Genomic DNA, 12849 nt, shown 5'->3' with positions numbered 1-12849 from the left:
ATAAACTCTTTAATCATTTTATCGTTTACATATTTATCTTTCTTAAACCTAGACACAATGTTATACATTTCTATTCCTTTACACCTGTTTATAGCAAAATAGATACAGAATGCTCCACACGTATTACTAGAATTACTCTGTAATTGATTAGAATTAAAAGTTACAGTTTTACTGTTTCGTTCAATAAAGTCATTAAATTTAAAATAATCTGGCGGGTTTCCAAAGGAATCCATGAATTCACAATTTTTATGTTTAGAAAAATATATTAGAACCCAGTGTTCTCCAGGTTCAGCACTCGTATCGGTATTTACAATAAATAGAGAAGGGAATATTTTTACGTATTTAGGTAGCTTGTCAGCCGCGAACACGCCTTGAAATATACTTTTAGTACTTAAATCTTTTTCAAGTATTTTAGTTATCTGTAGCGAATCCATTAATTACTGTAATCGAAAATCACGGTTCGATTTTTATCAATTTCAATCAAATTTTGAAACTCGGCGTAAATTAGAATGGAAATCGTCTCCGGTAACGGTTTTGCAAATTTTAATTCTAATCTCAGGTTACTGTTTTTTACAAGATGCAAGTGATTAGCGTTGTTATTAAGATCCGAGGTTAAATTGTACGCGAATAAACAATTTCCGTTAGGGTAATCTTCCCGACTTATCTGATTCCCTTCATCTACGTTCCACTGATTAGTTTGAATGAAAAGATTGCAATACGCTTGAATATATAGATTTTCCTCAAAGTTTAGAGATAACGCCTTATGAGGGACGCTGCTACCGTCAATGTACAATCCAATGCTTGATAAATCGAAATGTTGAAAGTTGTACGGGGATTTTTTCAAATCTCCTAGAAACGCTTTTTGTTCCACAAACCCGATAACAACTTTCTTAGGTGCTTGTCCGGTAAATAAATGATCTTGCACACTAGCCATAAGTCCAGCGGGTATAGAAAATGAGGTGCACTCCGAACGAGTTACAGGATATTTAGCGGTTCCATATTGTAACGCCTTGGCTTGAGCGAGCGATAGTTCCGGTATCACTTTAACTTTCCTCAGATAAAGGGAAGCTGATAAAATCTCCACTTTACATTTTACGTCGGAATGAACGCAAAAAGCTGCTCTATTTTTATCGAATTTAAATTTCAAATCAACCATATTTAATAAAAAGCGTGGTTGTTGACATAAATCAGTATGGACTACGCCTAACAAGTCAATCGCCCCTTTTTGCGCTAAACTCGCTCGTTTAGAGAAACCATCGTTATCGAAAAATGAATCGAACTTTCCAGGCGTATCCCGATAGAAAAGTGAACTCGTTAAATAACTTTTTTTCGCAGAATCTCCGAACGTTAATAAAGTTTGTATCATACTTTTATAAGCGTAATTTTGACTGGAAGGTGTTACTGATCTTTCATTAAGAAATACGTGGACGTCGCTAAAAAGCGAATGAAGAAACAAATTCTCGGGGGCGATATTGTCGGCTGGAGTTCCGGCGGCCCCACCCGCAACACCTGGAACCGCGGGTTGCGGTAGTTGACCATTATCTTTAGTTACCTTAACTCGAACGTGCAGCAAAGTTTGTGAAAGGTCTATATACGTTTCAGAGTTACCGTTGATAGAAAATGTAATTGATGCGTTATCAACTATATTTGATATTGGATTATACTCAACCCATTCTCCACCAATAATCGAAGATTGTGTCATAGGTACTTGAAACAAATCTAGCTCGGAATTTATACACTCAACTGAGTGCGGGTGTAAAAGGGACATTATGAGAATATATCAGAACGTTTAGGGAACCGTCCTTTCGCTATCCTGCCTGCTGTTGAAATGGCGCTTTTCGATTGAGTTCGTTTCCTTTTATTTCCGGAACCCGTCATTCTTTTAATATGATCCGTAGCTGAAGATGTTAGTCTCATGGCTTCATCAGCTGCTGAAGCTAAAGTTTCCCTTCCAGCGTTAATAGAATGCGATTTAAGCGCTGTTTTAATTGGGACTCCGCTAACAACATCGGTCGCTACTTTCGCTCCGGTACTTAAAAGTTTTTTTCCCAAGTAAGTAGCGCCTTTCTTCAGTAAAGGTACCGCGAATCTAAACGCTGAAGATAATATATTTCCTAGTCCATGTCCTCTTTGCACGGCTAAACCTCTATATACAGGTATTCCACCGAAACCAACCTGGTTTAAATAGTAACTTTCATAATCAGTTCTTGAAGGTGAATATTCAGACCTCATGATGTTAACTGTTCGCTCTCTTAAGCTAGAATGAAGGTGTGTCCTGAATGATTAAAGGTTTATAGTGAAGTCCACATTTTACGGGGTTTAAAATGTAATACAACGTGAGCTTTTCCACTATGAAACTGTATTGGCTCACCTAAATCATCTGTTATATTAATCTCTATAGTCTTAATATTATTACACACGACTGGTAGGTAATGAGGTTGTGAAAATATTTTTGTAGTTGTTTTCCCATTAGACTCGGCTTTCTCTTCGACGCTTATGATTCTTAATAGAGGTGCTAAACTATCCCCAACAACGCTATTTTCAACCAGATCGGAATAAACGAATAAGGAATGTAACCCAGCGTTCATATCAACTGGGTAGGGGGTTATCATTGAATTTAAAATGGTGAAATCATTATCTCTTCTATCCTTAAAACCTAGTAAAATCGATAGATCGGGGCCAATTACAGCTCTGATTTTCGGTTGCAATTTAACTTTAATTCGATTAGAATAATTTAAATAAGCGAATGTAACTTGTTCTTCTTCTTGGTTGTGGACGTTCATAACATGTAATAGTTCTTCCGGAGTTTTATAAAAACCCGCGGGAACTTCAATTATTTTATCATATTCGAGAGGGTCTTTAACTAGAGGGTTATCAGTCATTTTATCATATTCGAGAGGGTCTTTAATAACCAATAGATTAGGTTTTCGAACGTTATGCCATGTCCGAGGATAGCTTATTTCCGCTAACCCAACTTCGTACTGTTCCTCAAATCTTAACGGTTCAGCTAAATACGTTCGAAATTTACCAACGCTATTATCTTGGTAATATAATGACGAGGAATCTGAAGGTAGCGTTACGTAAAAACTCATTTTAAATCCACTTCTTGTATCCAAGAATTAAATGTAGGGTCGTAATCTTGCCACTTGACATACAGTTCTACGCGACCGTCCGATTTTTTCCTCTTTTTTATTACTTTTTCGATTATGAAGTAACAGTCTTTTAAATCTCGACCAACAATCTGAACCTCCTCTCGATAGAATACTCCTAAAATGGGGTTAGAATTTAAATCCATCAGCTTATATACAGGTGGGTCACGTGGTAGTCTCTCAGCTATTTTAAACAATTCTGTAGTAAAATTCGGGTTATATTTCTTATCGAAAATTGATAAATTTCTACTTATTCTACAAATATCTCCAATTTCAAACGCGTATGTTAACGGAGGAGAAAAATTTACCGAACCGTAAAGATTTTTCCATATTTTAGCAGAGTTATCTAGAGTAACTTCCGCGGGTTTACATTTAATTGATCTATGATAACTATTGTTATAAGCGTTTATAATATCATCTAAAACGTCGATATATTTAAGGGTGTTATTCTGCGTGAAATAGCGATATAAACGAGATTTAAAACTTCTAATGAATCTTTCAATAATGGACGCTTTCATTTCCGATCGGGTAGCGAAAAATTTAATGTTCCTTCTTTCTAATTCACTCTGCACTTCTTGACAGACAAATTCGTTTCCATGATCACTTTGAATTCTTTTCGGTTGACGGCCTTTTTCAAAAACGTTACGTAACGCTTCTAAAATTGTTACACCTTTCTTATTTTTAACCGCTACAGCCATAGCGTATTTGCTAAATATGTCGATAATACATAATACGTAGCGAGATCCTGAATTATATTTAGACAGCTTCTGAAAATCTGCCAAGTCCGCTTGCCACTGTTCGTCAATTCCATAAACAATAGTTCGATTTCGTTTGAATCGTCTTCTAGCAGGTTTATGCAGCGTATATGTATCCTGCTTTATTAGAAATTGTTTTACTTTTTCCAATGAAACCTTTAAACCTTTATGTCGAGCTGAATTATAGAGCGCTTGAACTCCAGCGAATGACCCTGGGTCTGCGGGGTTAGTATAGATCTGCTCAAGTTCTTTCTCCATATTGGGTAATATTTTGATGTAATGGCATGTAACGCCAAAAAAGGAAATTAAATAATTCTAATATTATAATAACTATGATAATTAATACAGCTGTGATAATTTTCGGTGATTTTGAAAATGATTGTGATAAATAGGCTAAAAGTCCTAAAGAGACCGTTTCTGTACAACCTTCCATTGTAGGCTTATACTATGAAATGAGAACAAAATTATCAGGTTAATATATTTTATTTAGTATGTATCCAAGATCTTAGAGGACTAGGTGAAGATGATGATAACATTGAACTACTTGGTGGTGTATGAAATACAGCGAATGTTTTTAACAGTGTCAATCTTACAGGATTTTTAATTAAACGTTTTGAAATATTTGACTTATGAATGCCCTCGTAAAACTCTGTAACTCCTATAGGATCAATCGCTGTTCCAGGCGTTTTTCTCACAGCGTCATACAAAAGATCGATTATATTAGATCCTCCAATCACTTGTCCTCGAATAGAAAGCTCTCCTGAGTTAGTCCATCTAATATATCTCGGATCTTCCGTAGTCGCTCGGTATAATGAAATCGCATCACTAACATAAGTTGCAGGTAGAGAATAAGATATTTGCGCGAACCAGGTTTTAGGCCGTTCAGAGTTTTCAATAACGGGAGAGATTTGCTCTTTACGTACGTAAGTTAACCGTCGTTGGAGAGTTTGATTGTATAATGCTAATTTCTCTGATTCGTTTAAATCTGGATTATCTAGAATAGATTTCATTTCATCATCGAGTGTCTTCTCTTTTTGAAGTTCAGGTGTTTCTTCTGTTTTGGAAGGTGGAGTGTTTTTTAATCTCTCCATTACATCTTCAGGTACTAGAAGCATTTTTCGAGCCATCATCGGTTTATAGCTCGGCTTATTGCACTTCCGGCGACTGAGCTAACGATAGATAGCAGTGGCGCTAATAAAAATGGAAGAAAACCACCTTTTTGTACCAGTATCTTTCGTCGTTTTGATATAGGATTCTTCTTCGACACGTTTCGTATAACCGCGCTATGTTTCTTTAACCGCTTACGATGACGTTCTGACAGTTCAATTGTTCCGTGTAATACATTTATACAACATTCAACGAGAGCCAGTATAGCTTCCTTGCTAGCGTATTTAATAGCTGTCTTTCTTTGATTTAGATTACAGGATGTCAGGAAACGTAGAAAGTCTAGGTTTTCCTTTACTCGTTTTGAGACATCCATTTAGAGATTTTCTTAGCCTTTCTTAAAGCGCAATGAACAGTTTCGGAATGAAAAGGGCAGTTTAATTCAACGTCTTCTAGTTCTGATAATTTAGGACAACCGGTATCTTCGATGTTAGTTACTGGAACACCGAGGAGTGTCGATAATACTGCAGCTTTTTCTAAACCTTTGGTGAAAAACGAAGTAGCTTTTTCCGCTATCTGATTGCAAATGTCACGTCTCGTTCTGTAAGGACGTTCGCCGTCATCCCATCGAAGATGACAAATGTTATGAGATATCCATCTGCATTGTCTTTTATTTTCGTTTGAAAGCTCTTTGAAAGGGCATGGAGATTTGAAAGTAAACACTTCCGATTCTTCAGTTTCTAATACTACGTAAGCTAATTCTTTAATAATCCACTCTCGATTAACCCTAAAAAAATTCCCTTCTATAATACACTTCATTTTGGAATAAAGACAGCCGATTCTTCACCCGGTATTAAACCTGTTCGTAGTAAATACTGATCTGGGGTGTGAGGTTTCAAGTCAACTAATAAATACCCAAATTTCCGTGACGTAGCTTGTTGAAACGCATCAATAACGTATTTGCTATTGGTTGGAGATATCTGCCTCGCGAGATGATAAATTGTTGATTTATCTCGTGGTGATTTAAAAATAAATAGATAATGAGCATTTAAATTTAAAGTTCTTATTTCTTTTCCGGGGTAATAAAGGTTTTGCATTAAAATTAGTACGGAGGTGTTTCTGTGATGAGATCCACGAATAAATAAATTAGTTACATCTTTATTATTAGATATCTCGCATAACAAATCGTCTAAAATAACTAAATTCCTAATTTGCGGGTTTAATATATTAACATCGAGTAACCCTTCGTGAAACTCGACTGAAGGTGTGTGTTCTAATATTGATTGAAATAGTTTCGGCTGATACTCGGTATAACACCATATTATCCTCTCCGGAGGAGGGGATATACAGGTCTTCTTATATTGAATCAACCGTCCCACCAGGAATGACTTTCCGCATTGGGTGGACCCGGCTACAAGCCCATTCATTGGATGTTGTAAGCTTAAATCCATAATGGTAAATGAGAATCGGAACATTAGTGCAATCAATTTTATTAACTTTTTAACAAGTTTTTAGCATTGCATATTATTAGTGACATTATATTATTTAAAATTTCTTTCGACAATTCACAGCGAATAGTAAACATTTCAATAATATTTTCACAATCTACCGACATAATTATTTCATAAAAATGCAAATCTACGCGCTTAGAATAATCCGTCATGATACAATCATGCTGGAGTTGAGATGGATGATCAATTTGACAGCCATTGCACGCTTTCTTAAGAGCTTCGTGTAATTGTTTAATTACAACGTTAGTCATCGCCTCCTTTATTTCCTTGATTTTCTTTAAACACTTCTGAATAGACTTGTACTGGTCGAGGAAATTCAACCAAGAAGATTGAGCGAAAGCTACCCCCTCTTTAGTCGGTAACAGTTTTCCATAGTTTACTCCATAACCATGGTACATTTGTCTAACATCTAAAACCTTTTGTTCGGCAAATCTATGAACCGAAAACCGTTTAGTTTCAGAACCTGTGAAAACCCACGAAGTTTCAGCTTCGTTATTGAAATAAGCTTCAATGGCATCTTTCTTTGTCCATAGCTCTTGCAGTTCCGCTTCTGTTAGTTTGATACCCTTTGTTAAATCTAATAGACCGCAGTAGATGGTTTCATCTGCATAAACGATTAACCCTTTGTCAGCAGACACAGGAAATGAACAATTCCTATAAAATAAATACATTAAGACAAAGTTAAGAATTATCACTGAGTATTCCTACTTACATTTTAAGGTTCCTCGAAGTCACTTCCAATACAATTCAGATGGTGAACTTTCTAAATATGGTCTTACTATTATACGGTTTTCCCTTTTTATACTCTGAAATTATTTATCTTCGATATCTTATTTTTTAAAATGGAGTTTAAAATTAATTCCATTCTACGTATACGCATTTTGAAGTGTATCGCGTTACGTATATAGGAATTTACCCGGTCCTCATACGGAATCACGTGTACAATTACAATACTTGAGAACGATACGTTTCTCATACTTAAACTTTAGATATTCGTTTGAAATACTCGTGAGAAAGGTTCAAGTGTCAAGCATATTTAAGTACTACAATGATATTAAAATTAAGTTTAAAAATATTTCCATTCTACGTCATTTTAACAACGAATATTCCATGACGTCAAAACACTCAAATCTATGTTTTAAATTCAAATTAACCGCGCCCCAATCCGCGCACGTTAACCGCGTCCCATATTCCATGACGTCAAAAAACTCTTAAATTCAAATTAATCGCGTCCCCCGGGGTAATCTGCGCACGCGCCGCCTAGGTTATCAATTTTTACATCATTTCAACTTATTCCGTACGATAAAACTTGATAAGATATACGTTCAAGTATCTTTCGAGATAAGCGTAGATAAATGAACAAGTTGGCCTGGACACAATATGTTGATATACGGGAAAACAAATCGTCGCGAGAAATACCCTAAATACATTGACTTTTTGACGATTTTACCCCCATTTCATCCCTTAAATCCCGGATTTCGATCCCGAACCCAAACCCGAACCCGGGATCGATGCCACACCCTCACTTTCCTTCTACTTATGTAACAAAAATTATTTTTTTCCTAATTACTAAAAGTACGCCACCTCACTGACAAGGAGACATCCCGAAATGTAACCCACCGATTTGGTTCAAACTCGGGGATTTGTTAGACCTGTAACTTGAAAAATCCTAAAGGGAATTTAGTCAATGGGCAACCGTTTTGCCATGGCCATGAAAAATCTTTTTGACAACAAAAAATTGAAATTTTCCCATTGAAAATAACATGGGATTCTGACCGATTCCGAGGGTCCCCTGAAAAAAAATTACCAAATTTCAAAATTTTGAAAATTATCAAAATAGAAAAAATACTTTTGATCAATTTGAACAAAATGGGTGAAAATTAACCATAATGGCTTAAATTGGAAAAATGTGAGAGAAAATTTTAAAAAGTAAAAACATTTAAAAAATATTTCGAAATTGTTTGGAATAAATCTTTTCAAAATTGAAAAAATTTTATAAATTTAAAAAAATTATCGATTTTAATTGATAGGAATTGACTTAAATAGATTATTTGTGAAATATCGGAATAATATATAGATAGATTGGTGTATTTGAAAAATATTAAGGTCAATTTGATCAACAAACATCAAAATTCAAATTACTCGATTAAAATGGTTAAAATTATTATTTATAAATTATATCAAAAATGACTTATTTTTGCCAAAGACTATGAAAGTTCGAAATAAAAAATTTCCTTTCAAAATTGATAAAATTGAATAAATTTGTACCAATTTGATCAAAATCAGTAGTTTCGATCAAAACTGAAAGGAATTAAGAGAAAATAAATGGTGTTGTTTGAAAAATGAATTTATTTTGGACAAACTTGACCAAAATTGGAAAAAATATATCGAAATTTTAAAAACATTTAAATTTAAAAAAATAATAAAAATGCTCATATTGACAAAATATCTAATTAATTAAAATAAATATTTTTTTCAAAATTGAAAGAAGTTGTTTAGCTCAAACAATTTCGAAATATGTTTTCAATGATAGTACTTTTTAAAAATTTCTCTAACATATTTCCAATTTTAGCCATTTTGGCTTATATTCACCCATTTTGTTTAAATTGATCAACAGATTTTTTTCGTCAAGTTTTATCTAATATTTCCATTTTCAGAATCGGTTAGAATCCCATGTTATTTTCAATGTAAAAATTTCCTTTTTTTGTGGTCAACAACATATTTCGTTGCCATGACAAAACCGATGCCCATTAAATAAATAAGTTACATGAAGGTCTACCAAGCCCCCGAGTTTGAACCAAATCGGTGGGTTACACTTCGGGATGTCTCCTTGTGAGTGCTTTGTTGACATCTTCAAAAAGTCAATCATTTGAAAATCACCAACTTAAATGGCAAAATATTTGGTCATATATAACCTGGAAGGCTAAATTTATAAAAAGTGTTTCAAAATGGTAATGCACAAATGTTAAGGAGTTGTAGGGGGTGAGTTGAGAAGTATGCCCTTTTTTCATTTTCCTACAATGAGTTAAAAGAGCGCCCGAGAGCTCAAAGTGTTTGTTTACTAGCCCCTCGAAGTAGGCTGCAACAAGCACAAAACCCAGCAGCAGGGATTTAAATACTGTTTAAGTTTACTTTTCTATGCTGGTTAATTCGATTTTTTTACTAAGTCCTTTTTTACCTATCTCAGGAACCCAAACCTTAATGTTCGCATTTCCCTGCTGCTTGGATTTGTGCTTGTTGCAGCCTACTTCCCGGAGGTAGTAGACCACATTTTGAAGCTCTCTGGCGCTCTTTTAAAAAATCGTAGGGAAATGGGGAAAAAACTAGCATACTTCTCAACTCACCTCCTACTACTCCTTAAAAATTTTGCATAACTTTTATATGTTATCAGAAATATTTCATGTTAAATTTTAAGAACAGCGTAGAGGTCGGCGAAACAAATAAATTAACCGCAAAAATTTCAATTAATCATTAAAATTAGTATTATATGTTTTATACGAATAAATTATACGATTAAGCACTGATTTAACATGCAAAATTAATCATTTTTTCGAATATTTCTGAATAATTATCGGTTATGGATAAATATAAACAATCGTATAATTTCTTATTCAAACGCCGACCTCTAGAACAGCGTGATCAAACATTGAGAATGTCAATGTTCACATACATTTAGCAAGATTTTACGTATTTCCAAAAAATTATACATGATTATATACAGCCACAAGCTTTCTTATGGACTAATAAAACTTCATAACTTTATTAATAAGATAGATGTGGGATAAAATAATACTGTAATTAAAAGAAAGCATATAAGGCTGATAGAAATTATTTGATGATCTTAAATGGTATGTGGTGAGTGTGTTTTCTTTGCTATGTTAAATGTAACAAACAATAGTCTGATAAGCATGTATATATACTAAATAAATTAAATTTTAGTTTTTAAATTGTAGATTCGTCAATTTGGGCATCACATTTTCAAAAGAATCGAACCGATCTTATAGCTGATTCGATTCTGTTTCCCTAATTACGATACATAACTAACAACATCAATTAATTCTGCGAAAAGGAATGCATTTTGATATTTGATAAATAAGCTACCTGAACAAGAACTTCTCCCGAAACTTTCACCATATCTCCCAGAATAGTTGATAAAAGGGAAGATTTTCCTGAGCCAACGCTTCCAATAACAGCTGCCAAAACTCCTTTTGGAAAATTTAAATCTATGTTTTTAAGAACCGGATCGAGCTCAGTGTCCCAACTGAACGAACCTCCAATTATTTCAACCGCTGAAAAAGAAATACACAGTTAGAAAGAAAACATAATTTACGAAAAATTAATTTACAACACCACAAACATCAATCAATGCTTCTGACCGAACTCTTTCAAAACATAAGGTTATTCACAACTCTTACAAAGAGACATCCCGAGGTGTTTCTCCCCAATTTCTTTCCATATGACCCTGCATATACATTAAAAGTTGCTAAAGGAAAATTTCAATTTGCCTTTCGTTTTGCCATTGCAACCAAATTTCTTTTCACAAATCAAGTTTAAAATTTATCTGGACGTAAAGAAGCAAGGGAAAATCAAGGTTAATATGGGACCTCCCCTTTGTAATTTTCAAAAAATTAAACAGTCAAATTTTGTAACGCAAAGTATTTTCATTGCTTTATAATTCGACGGGCTTTCAAACGCATATCTTGTTTTTGGTCGACGACTTACCGGTAGCCATGTGTCGCATGTTGGCCAAATATTACTTAAAGTTCATTTAAACTTGAACCCTTAGTTGAATACTAGTCAACAGGATAAGCATTTAAAAGCTTTCAACCTGTTGAACTCGAATTTCCTTGATTGATCAGGTCACAGAGATCAAAAGGTAAAATTTTAAAATATTAATTTGGCCTTAGCTCGTTCAGTTTACGTCCGATTTCATTGTACTCATAATTCGACGGGCTTTTTAACACATATATATTTTTTTGGTCGTCGACGAATTGATCACCTAGTTGAAAATACTCATTTGGGTACGCATTTTAAAGCTTACGTCTTGGGGAATTTGAATATCGCTGTCTCTCTTGTGTTATCCTATCACGTGTTCCAAGATGTATTTAATTATAAAAATTTCCAATTAGTTTGCCATCTAGCGCTATTAGTTTTTATTAATTAAGGTGTATGCCACTAGGTGGTGAACAATAGTACTGTAAAAAGGCAAATAACGGATTTTCGGGCGAACTGAAAAGTTTCAAAGGCAGTGTAGACATGCACAAAATCTTGAACTTTTTTAAAATCTTTAGTTTATGTGAGATCCTAAATGTCTTTAATTAAATTACTTTGGTTAATCCTATCACAAAAATCAAGAGGTCAAATTAATAACTTAACTGCTTATAGTTCAAACTTTTAAAAAACACTTTTAAAATTTTAAAATATATTTATTGGAAAATGAAAAAATCACAGTCTTACTTTAAGGAAGAAATAAACGCAACATATTTTGAATACTGAATCATTTTAATACGTATCACATTTAATATTTTCTAGTCGTCCACTATGTCCGACTCTTCACGCTCGTAAACGTCCGTGGCTTTTTCCTGGTTATCACATGTTGTAACCTTTTACAGTTTGGTACAATTTAGGACATTGCCTATGCAGTTGCACGTGTCTGCTTTGCAAATTCGGATGCAATTATATTACATAAATTGCAAGACAGAAGCAACAGCTTGTGATCCAGTCATCCATTCATTGTCTATATGTCCTTCTCTATCAATCTTTCAACCGTGCTCGGTTGGATCGGTAAGATCAGAGCAACCTTAAAAGGATCTATCCCATAGACCATATTGCATGCTGACGAAGGAGGCATTTAAGCAGATGGTGGCTTTTCTTTTTTGTCGCAAAATAACAAATATAGACATTCATAAATATCAGAGGTACTTTCTTTGGCAGCGTATAACTGACATGTTAACAAATCTCTGCGGAGTTCCCAAGATTATTCAAGTCTTGTGAAGGTTTCTTAAAATTTCATTTATTTTTTTAAAATTTCGAGTGCCTTTACCGGCGAGTGCACTCACTGCGTCGCAACCGCTAAAGACGAACAAACCGACTTAAGCTTAATAAACATTACACCGAGAGCGAGGGGCTGATCACTCCGCGTAATCGGTGTACAGAGCTGTACATTTGACTGTACTTATGGGATTACGCGTAATCTTTGAAGTCCCTGCCTTTGGCAGTGCTAATCTAAGCGTAATCCGGTGTACAGATTTTCTAAGAGTGGTTGTCCCCTCGACCGAGAGCACTGTGTTGCTTGAAAATATATCACGGAGATATCGACGAACTTTGTTT

The 12849-nt window shown here is 34.5% G+C and overlaps 2 protein-coding genes across 2 annotated transcripts in view; both read right to left on the bottom strand.

Moving 5' to 3' along the window:
• The window catches only part of LOC149949807 (ATP-binding cassette sub-family C member 1-like), an 85005-nt gene that overhangs the window by 24637 nt on the left and 47519 nt on the right, over nt 1-12849 (bottom strand). The window contains exon 15 of the mRNA XM_090169507.1: nt 10621-10808. Within this exon, the coding sequence (XP_090025633.1) occupies nt 10621-10808 (188 nt within the window). The remainder of the gene's footprint in view (nt 1-10620; nt 10809-12849) is intronic.
• Nucleotides 6554-7242, bottom strand: LOC149949808 (uncharacterized). The gene is made up of 3 exons (XM_090169064.1): nt 7232-7242; nt 6618-7173; nt 6554-6562 (listed from the first exon to the last, which is right to left on the bottom strand). Coding segments are annotated over exons 1-3 (567 nt in total). The 5' UTR covers nt 7234-7242.

The sequence above is a fragment of the Leiobunum rupestre genome, chromosome 3 (genome assembly GCF_980474605.1).
Source record: "Leiobunum rupestre chromosome 3, qqLeiRupe1.1.hap1, whole genome shotgun sequence".
Lineage (NCBI taxonomy): Eukaryota > Metazoa > Arthropoda > Arachnida > Opiliones > Sclerosomatidae > Leiobunum > Leiobunum rupestre.
This window is presented reverse-complemented; position numbering and strand designations above follow the sequence as displayed.